The sequence below is a fragment of the Leopardus geoffroyi genome, chromosome B1, assembly GCF_018350155.1.
Source record: "Leopardus geoffroyi isolate Oge1 chromosome B1, O.geoffroyi_Oge1_pat1.0, whole genome shotgun sequence".
Lineage (NCBI taxonomy): Eukaryota > Metazoa > Chordata > Mammalia > Carnivora > Felidae > Leopardus > Leopardus geoffroyi.
The window spans coordinates 40,808,336-40,826,507 of record NC_059327.1 but is presented as its reverse complement, the minus strand read 5'-3'; the positions used below and the strand labels follow the sequence as shown (position 1 = coordinate 40,826,507).

General features: G+C 49.6%; 1 protein-coding gene across 24 annotated transcripts in view; it reads right to left on the bottom strand.

Annotated features, from left to right (window-relative positions):
* Window positions 1-18,172, bottom strand: part of ANK1 (ankyrin 1) — a 219,690-nt gene that overhangs the window by 46,461 nt on the left and 155,057 nt on the right. For 10 of the 24 annotated variants that reach the window (XM_045459301.1, XM_045459354.1, XM_045459264.1 and 7 more), the window contains 15 exons: window positions 17,738-17,836; window positions 16,009-16,206; window positions 15,350-15,448; window positions 14,754-14,855; window positions 10,883-11,080; window positions 8,523-8,621; window positions 8,301-8,399; window positions 7,959-8,057; window positions 6,730-6,822; window positions 6,223-6,295; window positions 5,141-5,164; window positions 4,179-4,272; window positions 2,694-2,772; window positions 610-707; window positions 285-509 (listed from right to left, as the gene is read on the bottom strand). In XM_045459301.1, coding sequence (XP_045315257.1) covers window positions 285-509; window positions 610-707; window positions 2,694-2,772; window positions 4,179-4,272; window positions 5,141-5,164; window positions 6,223-6,295; window positions 6,730-6,822; window positions 7,959-8,057; window positions 8,301-8,399; window positions 8,523-8,621; window positions 10,883-11,080; window positions 14,754-14,855; window positions 15,350-15,448; window positions 16,009-16,206; window positions 17,738-17,836 — 1,679 coding nt within the window. The remainder of the gene's footprint in view (window positions 1-284; window positions 510-609; window positions 708-2,693; window positions 2,773-4,178; window positions 4,273-5,140; window positions 5,165-6,222; window positions 6,296-6,729; window positions 6,823-7,958; window positions 8,058-8,300; window positions 8,400-8,522; window positions 8,622-10,882; window positions 11,081-14,753; window positions 14,856-15,349; window positions 15,449-16,008; window positions 16,207-17,737; window positions 17,837-18,172) is intronic. The other 14 variants (XM_045459389.1, XM_045459290.1, XM_045459424.1 and 11 more) reach the window with 3 other exon arrangements.

Sequence of the window (18,172 nt, the reverse complement as noted above, 5' to 3'; positions counted from 1 at the left end):
TAGTATCATACAAGATTTGAGAGGAGTAAGCTCCACCCTGGGGCTGTGGACTCCTCAGTGTATCTGGGAGACAGGGACTAAAAGTTCCTGGTTCTGTTACTCTGTCAGGACAGCAGACAAACAAGATTGCATGGGGCTCTGGGACTTGGCATTTCCTCTTCCCTGTGGCTGGGGTGGTTCTGGGTGGTTGATGCTGAGGTGGCAGCGACGGACCAGCAGGGGCAGGGGCAGAGGCAGGGGTAGGTTAAGGGCATGTGTCACATCCCATGTGAGTGACTTCTCACCTTAAGAACTGGGCCCCGGCGGGTCCCAGCGCGATGATCCTGCTGGCAAGGCCCTCCTCCTCGGCCAGTGGGGGAGGCGTGCTCAGCTTCTGGGGCTTGACCAGGCGGCAGGTGATACGAGTAGGGGCGGCACATGTCCGGGGCGGGATCACCACCCTCAGGCCATTGTGACGGCTCCCCCTCATGGAGCCTCCCCGGGCATCCACCATGAAGCTCACCAAAAACCTAAGGCACAGGCAGATCCATGTTGGGCTTCTATACGCCTTCTCTGAGACAGGGAGAGTGAGACTCACGCCCGTAACCCGTGAGTCACGGGGTCACTCACCCTGTGTGGACGGGGCTGGCCACTGGGCTGATGTTGTCTGAGGTCTCTGTGGCCGGGCTGCTGGGGATGAGTGAGTCTTCATCATACTCCTTAGACGCCTGAGGAGGAGAGAAAGGCCAATTGTCCCAGCACTTCCTGGGCCACAGGAGCTAGTCTTGGCCAGGTTGGTGTCGTTCTGGGCTGGGGAGGCTCAGGAGCGTCTCGTTGCCAGAAAGCAAGCGACCCAAATCCTGCACACTCACTACTGACCCTTTCTGGACAAGGCTTTTCTGGAGTCTAAAAGGAAGCATAGACTTCTTCCTACCATCATGGCTGCTCCTTGGCTCCTTTTAGGTCCAACATCCACCGCACAAACTGCAGACCTACCCGCTCTTTCCTCCAGCCCCTCTCCAGTGTGAAACCTCTGCTCTAGGGAGCTCAGTTTTTGCAGACTTGGTACTGGAACCCTGCACCATCACCTACTAGCTGCTTAGCTCTGGGCCAGCGACTCGTCCTGCGGGTATCTGAGGTACAGGAGGTGAACGGGGCACACCCTAACCTTGGGGGACTTCCTTCCTCATCTGCAAAAGGGATGGTCCTTGCCCCTCAGTGACACTGTAGCTACGGAGCCATGGGGCTGCCTCCCATGGGGCGTTGCATATCACAAGCACCCATGAAAGCCAGCAGGGTCTGAATCTGGGTTTACTCCCAAGTCCCCTCTTGCTCCCATGGGTCCTGACACCCCTGTCCTTCTCCTTCACTGGCCTGCTCCACCCACCGTCACACCTTGCCTCCTACATGAAGCTTTCCCACTACTCTAATCCAGAAGGCTTCACACAGCATGATCTGGCATGGGGGACATTGATTCTTTCTGCAATCTGTGAGAACTGGCTTCACATATCTGAGCCCACCCTTCCCAGCTGGTCCGTCTGCTCTTAGGGGTCAGGCTTGGGTCTCACAGTCCTCCTACAGGGCTCACAGTAAGAAATGCCCACTGTCTTGAGTGCATGACTTAAGCAAGGAGCTGAAGAGAATGGGTTGGTCAAGGAACAACAGGACACAGGTTGACACGGTGACTTTCTCATTGTTGTTGGCAGCATCCAGGGAATATGCCACATCTGTACCAGGACCATATTTCACCATATCTCCCAAAGGCCTCCCAGTGAGTGACTCCAGTATCACAGCACTAGCATGGATGGCTGATTGGACAACTTCACAGCTGGCTTGTCCCTGCAGGCCACCCTTGGGGTCGAGGGCTATGGCTGCTGCTTTCAGACATCTAGCCCTTTGGTGGCAGAGGAAAAGACCAGCCCTAGCTGGAAAACAGGCCAGGCCCAGTTCAGTTATCAGGCCTCAGGGCAATCATTTCCAACCTCCAAACATCACACTGCTTTTTATCCTAGAAAATCTCCTTCCCTTGGTGGCGGTAGTGGTGGTGGGGTGCCAGATAGCATAAAATTAAATTAAGGAGAATTAACTTGTTTGAAACCATCCCACCGTTTTTTGGGACAAATTCAGATGGCACCCAGGGAAGCCACAAAATAGGGGACTATGATGAGCAAGAGTGCCGCCTGGGAACAGCTCTCTCTGACATCCCTTTCTGTGTTGGTATTTTAACTTCTCGATAATCCCTGGAGGAAGGGGAGGCAGAAACTGTCCCCCTCTCTAACGGATGTGAAATAAAGGAGTTCGGTGACTGGGCCCGCAGCTCAACCTCAGCTCCCTCTCCAGCACTGTGACCCACTGTCCCCGGCACGCAGAGAGCCTGTGCACAGGGAGTGTGGCCATGAGGACACGGGCTTTGGAGCCAGAATTTCTGGCATCAGTTCTCAGCCTCATTTGTGACTGGACGGACTAGCATAATGGTATTTCACACACCCTTGGGCTCTCTGAGACTTGTATCATTAATATCTGGGATAATAAGAACTCTGGCAGCACAGGGGACTGCAAAGTACACGTGGAAGCCTGAATTGAAGGGCTTGGTAAATGCTACAGGCATTTAATTCTTAGTTCCTATCATACCGCGGATCATTTCAAAACCATCGTTGTCCCAGGGGTACCCACTCTCTGCAGATGGGAACAAAAAAACAAAAGGTGCTTCTTACCTGTTCTGGCTCCTCAGATCTAATCACCACTGTCTCAGGTGTGACACATGGGATCCTCGGGATGGCTGGAGATTCCACCCTAGACACCCAGAACATGGGGAAATCAGAGGGATGATTCTTCTAAATAGCCCCTGGCTGCCATGGGAGGCCTAATGAAACACCTCCGTACCCCCATAATAACCTAACCTACCTCCACCCTTGCCACAACCCGACATGCACATCACACAAGCAATACAATTCAGCGTCACACACTGACCAGCCCTTCCCCTCACCTCAAAGCCTTTCCTCGGGCCCAGCTGTCCTTCACAAGCCAGATGAAGGGGCTGCCTCCCACATGAAGCCTTCCCTCACACTTACCACCCGCTTCTCAGCCTCGGAGCCCTTGTTGATAGGATCCTCGCTCTGGCCTTAACATCTTATCCTGCACTGCTCTGTGACCTCTTGGGGTGTGTGTGTGTGTGTGTGTTTTAATTGTTTTAAATGTTTATGTATCTTTGAGACAGAGAGACAGAGACAGACATAGAGAGTATGGGGGGGGGGGGAGGGGCAGAGAGAGAGAGAGAGAGAGAGAGAGGGAGACATAGAATCTGAAACAGGCTCCAGGCTCTGAGTTGTCAGCACAGAGCCCTACGCGGGGCTCAAACTCAGGAACGATGAGATCATGACCTGAGCCAAAGTTGGATGCTAACTGACTGAGCCACCCAGGCACCCCCTGGAGTATGTTTTGATTCCACCAAATAAATTGGTAGGTTCTTTATGAGGGGCCAAGTCTTGTACTTCTTTCTAACTGCTATGCAGTAAATAGTAATGATTTTGAGTTTGGAGATTCGTATCTTATACAGTGAATACTCACTGGTGAAATACCCTTGGGCCTTCACTTCCTGCTGTTCCACTGCCCTGTTTTGAATGAGCCCTGGGACTAAGATGGCACATGTTTGTCTTTTCAGAAACCCTGAGGACTAGGTGTTTCTACAATTGTCATGTTTAGATTTATTCACCAAATCTCTCTGTGTGCTGATGTACCCACATGGGAATAATTCACAGCACCCCAAGGTGGTGGGGGGAGGAATGTGTTGCAGGCAGACACAAACCCTTTGTGGGTTTCTCTAAGGTGCCGTGCTGGCAGACAGCCATGGTCAGTGCATGAGCTCAGCTTGGCAACAGTTGTTAATGTGAATCTTCCTCAGTGGACTTTTCTGGTGATAAGCTGGGAGTGCAGGAGAGGGAGGGGCTGTGAGGAGGAGACAGAGAGGGAGCAGGGACACTGGCAGAGGCAGAGAGAGGCCCCCGTGACCCCGCCTGGCGGTCAGGGGACAGGGCTCACTGATCCTAAAGTACCGGGCCCACAATCCAGCCAACCAGCATTCTCTCCCTGTCCGCAGCACACGCTCTGCCTGGACTTCTTGTGACTTTTCCCTGCTGGGGAACCCCTCCACCCTGAGCTCCGGGGCCCGCCTGCCCATCCACGGTGTGCACGCTCCTTACACTTGGTCTAGCTTCGGCACAAAATCCAGCAGCTCCTTCTCTTCATCGATATCCCTGGAATCCTGTTTCTCAGCCTTGGAGACGAGTTCTTCCCCTGAAACCACACAAGTCTACATAAGTGACAGGATGGAGGTTTCCTCTTTCTATTTAAAAAGTGCTTTCCTGCTCCTCCTCTCAATGCTGGCCCCTGAGGGGCAGAGCAAGGCCCTTGCTGCTCCAAGGGGACCACTAACAATGTCTTGGGCCAGCCCCATTCCGTTCCTCCAGCCCGGTGGCACAGAGCAAGCCAGCCAGCTCCCAACAGCTTAGTCTATACCAGCCTTTGCAGAAGACAAAAAATACAGCCAGAAGAGACTTCTTTGGCCTGAACAAGCTCCACTTCAAAACAGCTCTTGCTGGGGACGCAGACGCCAAAGAAAAGAGTTGTTTCTGTCCTTTGCCACACCACACACTATGGAAGAGTAAACTACAATGGGACTGAGCCCATTCATTTTGAAGGGCTCTAGCGTTTTTTTATAATCATTGCAGCTGAAACCTTATTATTTCCTAAGTCCATTACAAAGTGGTTCAAACTGTCTGCAGCCCCGACTGCCTCTTTGTTTCTCTTTCCTTGCTTGAACCGAGCGGGAGCCCTCGACCTTGCGGTGTCATTTACTGTCACTTAGCAGTGAGCATCCTGGCTCTGTGATCTGGAGCTGACAGAATGGAATAACAACAGCTCATGCAGTTATGATCACAAACACAGTGGCATGGGCACAGACACGGAAATGGACAGGCAGGAGCTACCTGCCCAGGCGTGGATCTTATGGGTGTAAATCTCCTGTTATAGTGAAGCTCCTGGCTCCAGATTGTTAGCCATTGGAGGAGGGTGGAAAGCAGGAATGGATTAGTGAGAGCTGGGATTGCTTAGGGTGAAATGCACTCGTGAGAAAGGACCACAGGGAACAGAAAGTGTTTCATACCCATGATAGTTATATGAGCAGTTCCTGGAAAGCAAAGAAGAGCCAAGTTTGAGAAAGGGCAGGATAAATTTAAAGAAAAAACCAAACACTTATTTAGGGGCACCTGGGTGGCTCAGTCGGTTGAGCATCTGACTTAGGCTCAGGTTATGTTCTCACAGCTCGTGAGTTTGAGCCCCACATTGGGCTCTGTGCTGACAGCTCAGAGCCTGGAGCCTGCTTCGGATTCTGTGTCTTCCTCTCTCTCTGCCCCTAACCCACTTGCATTCTGTCTCTGTCTCTCTCAAAAATAAATAAACATTAAAAAAAATAAAAAAATAAAAAAAAAAAAGAAAGGGCAGGACTGAAGTCAGTTAATGCAAGAGGCATATTATTAATGGGGACACAAAGGAGCTTTAATCACCTCGCTGACATGGTTAAGACACCAGGGACTAGAGAGATAATCCAGACCAACCCCGTGATTTTACATCACAAGGGCTCCCCTCAGACCTAAGTGAGGAGACAGGCTTATGTGGGGCAGGAAATATACTACAAGCACTCCCTGGCTCACAGAAGTTGAAACTATAGTGATTTCATAATAATGGTTGCACCCCAAAACTTACTGACCCACTATGTGGTCAGAAGAGTAGCTTAATTAAAAAAAAGAATTCTTACAGATTTTAAATAAACAGCTTGTTATTTGTTCAAAGCACAGGAAAGTATCAGGCAGAATTTTATTGCAGTTCTCAACAGCTCTGAGAGTTGATCTGAGTAGAATCATACTCCATGTATAATGGACAAACACACATATATTTAGGAAAGTTCAAGGCATTTTGTATTTTAACTCTGAGACATAGGTTTTTTTCCTGCTCCTAAAATTACACTAAAGGAATATTTTTGATAACGGAAAACATCATTAAAAAGCAGTTCTCTCTGACTTTGATACAGCCCCGCAGAACACGTGTGTGCATGTGTGTGTCTGTGTGCAAGAAGGGCCCTTGAATGCACTATGGCAGGTGCCAGGAGGCACCCAGGGACAGAGGGCTCCCAGGTGTGCTCCCTTCGGACTGACTTTCCCCAGACTTTTTGTTAATCCCAGACGGTACCTTCATCTTCAGAGACATCCAGGATCTCATCTACCGTCTCAGGGAAACTCAACCGGTGCTTGTCACTGGCTAACTAAAAGAAAAAGCAGAGAATTCAACCCAAATAGAACAGTAGGCCCTTTCACAGATTCAGCAGGAAGGAGGTGGGAAAGGAGGTTTGTCGTAAAGGAAGAGAATCAAAGCTGAGAGGCCCTTCCGCCTGAAAGCTGTCTGGCAAGGGGATAAACAGGAAATGCCAGCTTCCTATTGCCATGTCTCCGCCCCCCACCCAGCTTGCTATTTGCCCCCTTAGGTCTGGTCACAGCCCTAACTCTTTTCACCACTAGGTGGCAGTACAACTCCGCCTGATAGAGGAGAACCCCCTCTTCCTGTGGCCCCAGCCGGCCACTGGTGCTGTGCTTCCTATCCCATCCCAGAATGTGCCCCTCTTCCCAGAGTAACCCACAGGGGCGCCCTGTCAGTCTGTGTGTATCTGGGGTGGATGGTGCAGCGGAGAAGCCGACATACCACAAAACTGGTTTCATCCGTGACAACCTTGAGCACGTCTGTTACAGAGATGTAGCCTAAGCGCTTGGCTATTGCCAGAGGTGTGGTTCCATTCTGGGAAAATTAGCAGAGACAGAGTGAGATCAGATAAGGGAATGGCATCTGGGGGGAAAGCACTGCCCCCTTTATGTAGACCAAGCTCACATTCTAATGTTTAGAAGAGTGTAGGTGGGCACACTGCACCTCAGAGCCCAGAGCAAGACCCCCACACACTTGTGAGCCCAGACAGGTGTTAGGAACAATGCTTGCAAAGATGGGGTATGGGAGAGAGGAGGGCAGTGATACTTTAAGTCTGTAGCACCGAATGTGGGAGTTTTGAAATGAGAACAGGGGAAATCTTGCCAGGACAAGTCAAGAACTGCCAAGAGGGAACCAAACCAACTGGAAGGAATGGGTCAGGAAGGCACCATATGCAATTTTGGAATAGGAAAGTGGAGGGCAGTGTTGCCCACTGCTCCCAACACCAGTTCTTTGGGTATCCGTTACTGAGTGCTAAAATAATCAAAATAATGTATACATACTTCAGTTAACTGTTTAGGCCAATTAGAAATCACAAACCACCACCAGAAACAGGGGAGGGGCATATTTTCTACTTTGATTTGAAGAGACAGAGCTAAGTGGAAGTAGAGTGATATTGAGGCTTTATTTTCTTTTAAGTTCTCCAGTCCCAGGGATGTGTTCTGGGCCCCATACACATTCAGCTCCAACCAGTTATAGGTTTAGCAGCCACATCTACGAGGTCCAGATGCCTTCAGAGCTGGAAGCAGCCATGGAGAAAATCTAGGAAAACCTGCCCATCGTCAAATGAGGAAGCCCCTATTCAGGATTGAGCATATTGCTCAAGACAACCCCGAAGCCCTGAAACATCATGAACCACGCAAGACATTTGGTTTGCTACTTGTACTATTACTAAAAGTGGTGTCACACATGCACAGAGAGAGTATCAACAGCACTATTTAAACAAAGGTAAAGAGGGAGGGTAAATGATATTTAGAGGATAACCTAGAGTTCACCAGAAAGAGAAATCAATCACAGCACCCATGCCATGGGCTACTGATGCAGCTGTGACTTTATGGTCCAGGCCCCGGATGTGCAGCAAGGGTAGACCAAGCCTCTGTGGTGAATAGGGGTCTCACGGGACTGCCCATCGGGACCACTTCTCCGAAATTGGGAAACTGGTGGGTACTTACCGAGCTGACCTCGTTTGGGGAAGCACCATTTTTGAGAAGCAGTGTCACGATGTCTGTATGTCCCTGTTGGGCCGCCTGGTGCAAGGGACTGTATCCTTGCTGTAAAGCAAGGTAACATTTTGGCAGGATTAACTAGCTATGAGAGAGAGAGAACTGCCCACATATTATAGAGCCTGGCTTCCATGTGCAAGACAAAAAAGGCATTTTCCCCATTTCCACCTCTAGGGTCAAAGCTTAAAATTGTGGCACAGCCCCAAGTGCCCCAGGGTTAACTCTGACTGCACCCTAATTTGGCACCTAAGAAGTGACAGTATAGAAGTCAGCTCTCAAGTGTTCCTGTACCTTTGTCTTGGCATTGACGTCTGCCTGGTGCTGTAGCAGAAACTTTACCAGCTTGATATTTCCATAATGACTGGCCACGTGGAGTGGGGTATAACCCATCTGAAAAGCAAGAGGTGAGAATGGGTAAGCAGCAGGGCTTCGGGGCAGGGCTAGGGGTGCACATAGGGGAGAAGGGTGGGGAAGCCCACATGGGCAGAAGCACAAACTAACTGCCTGCCTTACCCGGGTGGTGGCATCCACCATGACACCGTGTTTGATCAGCACATCTGCCACTGGAACGTGGCCTTCTTGTGCTACCAGATGGAGGGGGGTGAGTCCGCTCTGGAAGGAAACAGAAGTTCATCATCTTGTAGCCACAAAAGATTTTCAAGCCAAAGAGAAAGAGCACTGGGGTTTGGGAGCCCAACCTAGCTGTGTAGCCACCGAACAGGTGTGTGACCTTGGACAAAGCTCTTCCAGCTCTGGGCCTCTATCCTTATCTGAAAAATGAGGTGGCTTAACTAAAGTAGAGGTTAACAATGTTTTCTGCTAAGGGCCAGATAGTCAGTATTTTAGGCTTATGTCTCTGTCACAGCTTCCCAACTCTGTCAGTTATAGTGAGAAAGCAACTATGGCCAACATGGAAACAAACGGACATGGCTATGTTCCAATAAAACTTAATTTACACCAACAAGTGGTGGGCCAGTTTTGGCCCATGGGCCATAGTTTGCTGACCTGTGAACTAGAGAAACTTTATGGAACTTTCCACTTATAACATTCCCTATTTCCATAATTTGGGACAAGCTTCAGAGTCCTTATCTAGACCTATCTAGACCCTAAACCAATCTGGTTTCCTTATCTGGAAAATAGGGGTTATCACTGACATATCTTGAGGGCAAAGTAAGGTTGAGAAAACACTGATGAAAACACGCTGGAAAGCATGACGTGCCACTTCAGTGTAGCATGTTATTAGCACCTCACAGCCCGTGCCGCATTGTCGAAGGACGGATGATCCTTCAGGGTCCGAAAGCACCATATTCTTGGAGTTCTCAGCACAGCTTTCTCAGGACAGTGATGCACTGGAGGGGTCATCTCATATGCGCACACTCACACAAAAATGCCAGGAAAGTCTTCTCTCCCCTCTCCCCTACTCAATATGCTTTGCTAACTGTGGGACCCACAGAGCTGTGATTCCTCTGCAGCCAGAGGCAGGGGGGCAGGGCCTGTCCCCTCTCCAGGGACTCCACTTGTCCTCCTCTGCCTTCTGCACTTCCCGGCAGGCTGCCCAGAGGCCCAGGAGCAGTAACCCTCGTAGCAAGGCCTGAGCAGGTGGGCGGGTGGGGCGGTGGCGAGTATAGGCTGTGACATGGAGAGGTCCTATGTCCGTCACAAGCCTCCAGGCGCTCACCTGATTCTTAGGATAACACAGTAATTTGCCCCATGTAGTGCCATGTGGGATGAGTGAGGATGACTCCAGTACTGAGAATCACCACCACCCTATGGCTCCTCACAGAGCCTGCTTGAAATGGCACAAGGCAGAAACCAAGAATCCACTCAGTATAATGGTCCTGCCCTAACAGGTCCCTCCTGGGGATCACTTGTCCACACCTGTGCGAAAAAGAACCAATGGATCTTTTAACAAATCTGTTTATCCTTAAAATGCTTGCTTTTCTGAAACTGTTCCTTTATCATCTAAAGGAGTGGCTCTTTGTATTGATTTCACTATATGAAACATCCAGAATATGCAAATTCAGAGACCGTAGATTAGTGATTGCCGGGGACTGAGATATTTGGGGGAAATGGGGAGTGGCCATTAATAGGTATGAGGCTTCTTTTGGGGTGATGAGAATGTTCTGGAAATTAGATAGTGGTGATGGTGGCCCAATTCTGTACATATACTAACAACCACTGAATAGTACAGTTCAAAAGGCTGAATTTTATTGTATGTAAATTGTATTTCAATAAAACTATGATTTTTTAAAAATAAGTGATTCTTGGTCTTTCTTGGGTCACGTGTTCCTTTTGAGAAGCTCCTTTGAGAACTACGAAGACTTCACCTAGAAATACACTCTCTCAAAATGCTGTCTACAATCTTGGAAGGACCCAGATTCTTCCACCAATAGTCGGGATGGAGAACTGCTAGTTTAACGTACGGGTGGGCATTTAAAAATATTCTGCCACAGAAAACAAATGTTTACTACCAAATTACTTACTACATTCCTGAATGTAGACCCACTGGCCTATATTTGGGAAAGTGTACTGTGGATTTTAATATTGATCTTTTTGCAGATTCTTGAGCTAATCTATCTAGAAAAGGCTTTGGCGTCAGGTAGGCTCAGGGTCATGCAACCCTGGGAACAAGCAACTTTTCTGAATCTGTTTATTCATTTATAAAACTGAGATAAAACCTACACAGGGCTGTGGCAAGGATTACATGCTCATGCATGGGCACGTGCACACACACACATACACACACACAGACACACACCTAAACTCAGTGCCTGAGCACCCAGCAGGTACTCCATATTCAGATAGAGTATCTACATAGTTACCACTAAAACATTACCGCGACTACAGGGCAAATCTGGAGAAGCCACATTTACCTTGTTCCCCAGATTGCCATTGGCTTGTTTCGAAAGTAGCAGAGCCACCATCTCTGCGTGACCCTCTTGGGCGGCCAGGTGAAGGGGTGTCACACCTTGCACCGACTCTGCATTTGCTGACCCCCCGTACTGCAGCAGGCTGCGGGCCACCTCAATCTGGTTCTGCTTGGCAGCAATGTGCAGAGGGGTGTAGCCATTCTGAAACAGAAGAAGCCACCCGGAGCCCGGTTACAAGAATGCTGAGTTGACAATATGAACACATGCCTTAGATTTTAAATCCTCTGAGGGAGAGTTAGGCCAGGTTCTTGGCCTGCCGGACACTCAGCGACACTCAGCGAGCAGAGCTGGTGTCACCAAGGAGAGTGATTTAAGTCAACAAACAAACAAACCAAATCCCTTTGATTTGGAGCACCCCCCCCACCCCCAGCCAGCATGACAAAGTGCTCTGCTGGAGGTGCTCTGTCACCACAAAAGCCAGCAGCTCGCAGAAGAACTAGAAAGCTAGGAAATAAATGAAAGGCTCCTGTCTGTTACCCCCACCCTCCCTGGGCTTGTGGGCTGAGGCAGGGGGTGGAAGAAGGGTCAAGCCCAGCAAGGAACTTGAGGACAGGGAGGCAAGTCCTCTTTCCACATGAACTAGCTGTGTGACTGGGGGCAAGATATTCAATGTCTGTGAGACATCCTTTTATATTTTTTGAAGCCGTTTAAAGTGGATAATAACATCTAACTTGTTCTTTTCTCATAGCTGTTGGATGGAGCAAGTAAGTGCCTTATCCTGCTGCAGACAGCTGACAGCCTACTTTGGTCATCACCGTTAGAAACCTCTTTCACCTACATGATCCCTTGTACAGCAAACAAGGCAGGCATTTTTATTATTGTCTCATTTTGTGGCTTAAAGAAGTTAATTCTCGGCAAGGTTAAGGGCCTTATCTAATGTCACCTAGTAAATGAACAACAGATAACCCAAGCTGGCCTTCAGACTCCAGATCCCAGGTCCTTTCATCTGGAACATTGCTTCTCAAACCACGGTGTGTACACAAAGCACTCGGGATCTTGTTAAAATGTATACTCTGACTCAGAAGTTCTTGGCAGGCCCCAAAGTCTGCATTTCTAACAAGTTTCCAGATGATGCTGATGCTGCTGGTCCAGGGACCACACTTTGAGTAGCAAGGCCTCCACACATTCAGGACTAAAAGAGATGCCAGGCCTCAGGGCCTCTGAGCAAGACCCATGACTTCCTAGCACATGCCCGCCAGTCCCGGAGCAGATGGCATAAGACATACGGTTTCCCCACCTTGGCCAGCATTCCTCTGTCTCTCCCAGAGATCTGAACCTCCCCGCCAGCCACTGCCTTACTGTGGAAACCAACATTTCTGATTCTGCCAGGATCACTGATCAGGAAAAGGAAAGAGGAAAAAAGGGGGCTGACAATATAGTAACATTCCAGGGTCCTAACATTGGAGGACAGGGAAAGAGCCATTAGGAAGGTGGATATCGTGGGGAAAATGAGAAGTTGTAATTTACCCAGAGAATTAAGTTGAATAAAAAGATTCAATTCAATTGAATAATTATGTAAGATAATTCACTTCTGGGTTCCTTTTTAAAAAAATATGTTATGAGAATACATCCCCTTTAGGTTGTATTCCCATAACAAGATCAACACTTTGATTATAATATTAATTAAACAAAACTCTTTTTGTGTTGTATCAACAGAAAGCAAAGAAAGAGGTGTGGTTTGCTAGATGGAGCTTGGGATCTGGAGCCATCCCCACAGGAGATGGCTCTCTGTAAGGGGAGCCTCAGAGAACGTCTGCTTCTCAGTGCCGTCCCCAAGATGGGTGGGATGACCTAACTGAGCACCCAGCCAGGGCCCGGGCCATAGCAGGTATTCACAGCAGGAAAGCAACGATTATTAGGAATTCTAATAGGTAAAGGACAGTACCAGGGAAGTTGAAGTACACTCATGGCAGTCTAATCAGGAGTACGGGTCACCTGGGCAGCTGGGCACATCCATACTGGCAAACACAGCACCCTGTCCTCACAAAGGGCACACGTACTTTGGCAGCAGCTCAGGCCAGGTGATCCCTGGTTCAACCCGACGTACAAGGGCAGCTGGCAGTCTCGAAACAGAGAGTACCCCTCTGGGCTTCCCAGAAAGCAGGACTAAGGGGGATGAATGACCTTCTGTAGGTGACAAGGACAAGGGGCAGCTAGGTGGAGTGTTTAGGGAGGGGTATATGCCACGGAAAGGTCTTTTTTTCCCAAGGAAATGAGCTCATCCAAAAGAATGCACACTGGAGAGAAATTTGCCTAAATGTTAAAACAACATTAGCATCAAAATGAGAAGGGGGAGGGTTTGGTTTGGGTGCAGAGAGATTTGCATGTGAAATTCTACAAAATTGCCAGACTACTTGGGAAACTATTTTTTGCCATGGAAACAAACCCCATCTGTACAAGGTTTGTGCTTGGATAAGGCTCTCTTTAAATACCATGAACCTGGCTCCAATTTCTTTTATATAAGGAGGGGAGTGAGGAGGCGGGGAGTCCAGCTTTTTATTTTTAGAGGCAGGAGTAAGTCACATCTTAGCGGGGCCGCATGCTCCTTCTGCACAGTGACGTGGGCTCGCTACAACAGCGGCAGGGACAGGAGCCTAAGGAGACAGAGGTGTCTGGAAGACGCTGTGTCTCCAGGGAAGGGAGGCTGTAAAATTCAGATGAGCATCCATTCTGAGGAGGGAAGACAAACTGAGGCCCGCACGGATTTTCCCGGACTCAGCTCTGTTCCCGCTGCAGTCAGCAGGTGTCAGCTATAATCACACACCAACCCGCCCTGGTGGCTCCCTCTGCCGTGGCTCCCTCCACCGTGGCAGCGCTGAGCCTCCTGCAGCGTGGCTGAGCATCGGGCGGGGCGTGCTCTCTCAGAAACGGTCCTGTTTTCCGAGTCCTGGCTGCCCTATCAGTGAGCAACCTGATAGGTTTGTTTGTCCTTTGTAGCAGAGCCCTGCCCCTCCCCCCACTCGTCTCCCCTCCTCCCCTGCGTGGCCATCAGCCCCCTCCCCTCACAGACAAACACTGTGCACCCTCTGGTCCCACACCAGGCAGCCTGTCCCCGAAAATGATCCTCACTTCCAGCTTGATCCCTTCACCTTGCACTGCCTGCCCCCACCCCCAGTCTGATCTTACATAAGTGAGCCCGCTCAGCGTCCCTCACTTGGTTCCCTTGAGAGGCCGTGAACCTGCCACTCTGAGCAGCATGTTTCAGGGGCCGGCACTCTGGACTTATGTCTACCACGTAACATACCTGGGTGTGCCTTGTTAAAACACCACCATCTCCAAGTCTGAACTCCTGAGAGAAATACATTTGGGGGTGACTATTCACGTCCGAAACAGGTCCCTTCCTTCAAGGTTATGGCAGCTTCACCCTCAGCCCTGAATATTTTGCCAGGTGTGGCCATTGTGCTGCCAGCACCAAATGGAGTGAGAACCTGACAAGGCTCACAGCTCCTGGAGATTCCTGGACATGCTGACTTGTGACCACCAGCTGACAAAACTCAGTTGACACACAGCACTTTGGGGAACACATTTGTTGTGTAAAACGAATCCCACCTCTGTGAGGGAACCTGTGGCTGAGAAGTGTTACCCATTTTCCACCCCACTCCTGATCTCCAAATAGTAGCAATTACCGCAGGTAACATTTGTGTAAGTGAGGTGAGATTTCAGAGGTAAAAATAAAAGCAAAACACGAAAACCCTCCAGCTGCTCCTGGAACAGCCCTTCCTGAAGGAGAGGCAGGCAGCCTGCCTTCCAGAGGCCCAGGCTCTGAGGAGGTCCGGGGCCAGGGCTCCCAGTATACGGACCCGGACAGGCTTACCCAAGCGGGGCTGTGTGGGGAGCCGCCCCGGGGAAGCAGCAGCCTGACGATGTCCAGGTGGTTGTGATGGACGGCCACGTGCAGAGGGGTCAAGCCATTCTGCTGGGGGCAAGATGGACAAAGAGAACAGCCTTCACTCAACTGGCTTTCTACTAGTGATCCCTTTAGCTACAGGAGGTACCATTTTGGGATGTGTATCACTTCTTTTACAGAGTTACAATCTGGTTAAAAAGTCATTCCAAAGCCAGTCTTGATCTGAAGTCACCCGAGAGACCAGCCAGACCCGGGGCTACCCCTCCCTCCCTCCCACCCTCCCCCCGTTCCTGCAGGGCCTGGTGGGCAGCACAATTAACGCACTCGCTCAGAGGAGGCCACCAGGTTTTCCTGAGGGGACAAGGCCTTTGTCAGAAAGACAGTCTTTCCAAAACCCCTTCCCCCAAGATGGCGGCCCATTCAAAAGATGGACACAATAGGCATGGGTAAGAGAGGTCATTCCCAAGTAGCAAAGTTTATCCTTTGCTCTGGCCTCTCAGGTGAGAGAGGAGCGTGGGGGGGGGGGGGGGGGGGGGAGGCGCGGTGGTGGAGTTCAAACTCACTTTTCCAGCAGCATTTGGATGTGCATCCCGTTCCAGCAGCACCTCGGCCACCCTAACCTTCCCATACTTGGCAGCCACATGGAGAGGGGTAAATCCTTTCTGAGGAGAAACACAGGCTGTCCTAACCAGGGGGCATCAGAGCTGTCTCCCCCCCACCCTCCAGAGAAAGGGCCCATGGCAAAGGAGGTATCCCGCCTTAACTGGAAACACTGATCAAATAAAGGACACAGCAATTTCTGATCCTTTCAAGAGGCCAAGGCCCCAGAAATTAGCAGGCTTCCTCTGATTGCACCTGCACCTCTCGTGATGGAGCATAAAACCACCTTGTGCTGTTGTTATTCGACTACTAGCAAGTTGAGGGCAGGGGTTGAGCCTTAGCCCTTCTTGTATTCCAGAACCAGATTTGTCCAGACCAAACAGCTATTTCATGATAAAGGGATGAAGGCTGGGTGGGTGGATGAGAAACTACAGTTTACCACCTTTCTGGGGAAGGATGACACATCAGGCTCACAGATGGCAGCCAGGCTGGGGGTGCTGGTCCTCCCGGCTGCTTTCAGCATTATCAAGGCAACACAGAGGAACAGGAGGGAACGCCCAGCCCACACCCCAGGCCCGCTGTAGCCAGCTGCCTCCAGAGAACAGGAGGAGGAAGGCTGTACCTTGGTCATGCATGCCTGGGACGCTTCCTTTTCCAGGAGGGCCAGGACCGTCTCCACATGGCCCTCTCGGGCTGCAATGTGCAGGGGGGTGTGCCCAGCGGTTGTGGCCAGGTTGGGATTGGCGTTATTTTCCAGCAGGAGCTTCACCATGTTTGTGTGGCCAATGCGAGCTGCACAGTGAAGTGGGGTCTGGTCATCCTGGAACCCAAAGTGAAACCAAAGAACAGGGAAGGCTTCTTAATCCAACTTCTCACTTTACAGAGAAGGAAGGTGAGACCCAGAGGGGGTAAGTGACTTTCTCAAGGCCACACAGCTAGTATGATGAAGAGCTGGGATTCAAATCAAGTCTCTGAGTTACAGAAATAAATATGCTCTCTTGTGGACTCCTCACAACTACCCTTCAACTTAGCTGTTATTTCTACTGAATTGCCCAAAGGCTCAGCCTTCCCATCTGTAAAATGGGAACAGTAATATCTACCTCTTGGGCTATGGCGAGGATCAAGCAGGTAGTGCCTAGAAAATGTTTTGCACAGTGTCTGGCACAAAACACGCACTCAGTATGTTGTACTTGTTCTTACCGTCTTCCAAGTCATGTCTGAGTGGATGTTTGCCTTTCTGTTTGAAAGGGGTCATGGGAAAGTCTAAATGGCTGAAGGGGAAAGATGACTTTCTTTTCCCACCCCTGTTCCTCCTCCTCCCCTGATACTGAAGGGGTTCAAGGGTGAGGTCTCTGTGCGCTTGGGCCCATTTGGGAGACTCCTCGTGTGGCCCAAGCACAAACCACTGTTCCAACTGTAAACACAGCCGCTGTCTTCTGGGATGTAGGCAAGCCCCATCTTGGTCAAAGCCAATCACCTTGCAAATTCAGTAGCAATTCTGTCTCTCATTCAGCTGATTCCTTGAGAATACCTTTTACAACAAGGGGGAATCTTCCATTTTTAGATCAAGTAATTCCCAACTGATTTTTATTGGCAACATAGTCTCCAAAAAGTTGCTTCTCGGGGTGCCTGGGTGGTTCAGTCGGTTAAGTGTCCGACTTCAGCTCAGGTCATGATCTCATGGTTTGGGAGAGTTTGAGCTGGGCTCTGCGCTGACAGCTTGGAGCCTGGAGCCTGATTCGGATTCTGTGTCTCCCTCTCTCTCTGCCCCTCCCCCACTTGTGCTCACTCACTCTCTCTCTCTTTCTCTCTCTCTCTCTCTCAAAATTAAATAAGTAAACATTTTTAAAAAGTTGTTTCTTTTCTTACGCCACAACTGTCACCAACATGAAACTCTTTCAGCCCAAAAAACTCTGCAACCTAGCCATGTTCTTTAGACTTTCATTATCCTAAAGAAGCATAGATCTGGTTCAGTCCGTTGAGAGTCTGATTCTTGATTTCAGCTCAGGTCATGATCTCATAGTTTGTGGGATCGAGCCCTGTGTCAGGCTCTGTGTGTAGATCCTGCTTGGGATTCTCTCTCCCTCTCTCTGCCCCTCCACGCACTCCCTCTCTTTCTTTCTCTCAAAATAAATAAATAAACATTTTTTTTTAAAAGAAAAAGAAACATAGGTCTGGTCTTCTCAGAACCCCTGCAAAGCAGAATCTGAACAGTTAGCACAGACAATGTGGGAATGACAAGGAGTCTTTGTGCCACAAGCAGTACAGCCAGGCCTCTAACAAGGATGGATCTCTCTTCAATCCACTTGAATTACTTACATTCCAGAATCCTTCCCACCTCCAAAACTCACCTTGGCCTTGGCATTGACTTTGGCTTTGTTCTGGAGCAAATATTTGGCCACTTCCGTGTGCCCAGCTCTGGCTGCCATGTGCAGTGGGGTCTCCACTTTCTGTAAAATAACAGAGTTATAGAAATGTTCATATGTGCTGAGTTTCCAAAAGGACACATGCACGGTTCCAAAATGCCAGCCTGGAGTAACTTGGTGGCCTTTTGTCCAAAGGTGGAGTTGCCCCAGCAAGCAGCTCCGTTGGCCTTTAGCCTGCTGATGACTGGTGTGTGTGTGTGTGTGTGTGTGTGTGTGTGTGTGCGTGTTTTCTAGGTATAATTGAAGGTAAACCCCAGAGCTAATGGATGTTAAAAATTATAAATGTATTTCCAGATAACACGGAAGTTCCCAAATTACTGCCTAACATAAAACTCCTAGGACTTACAGATGTGTGATAAA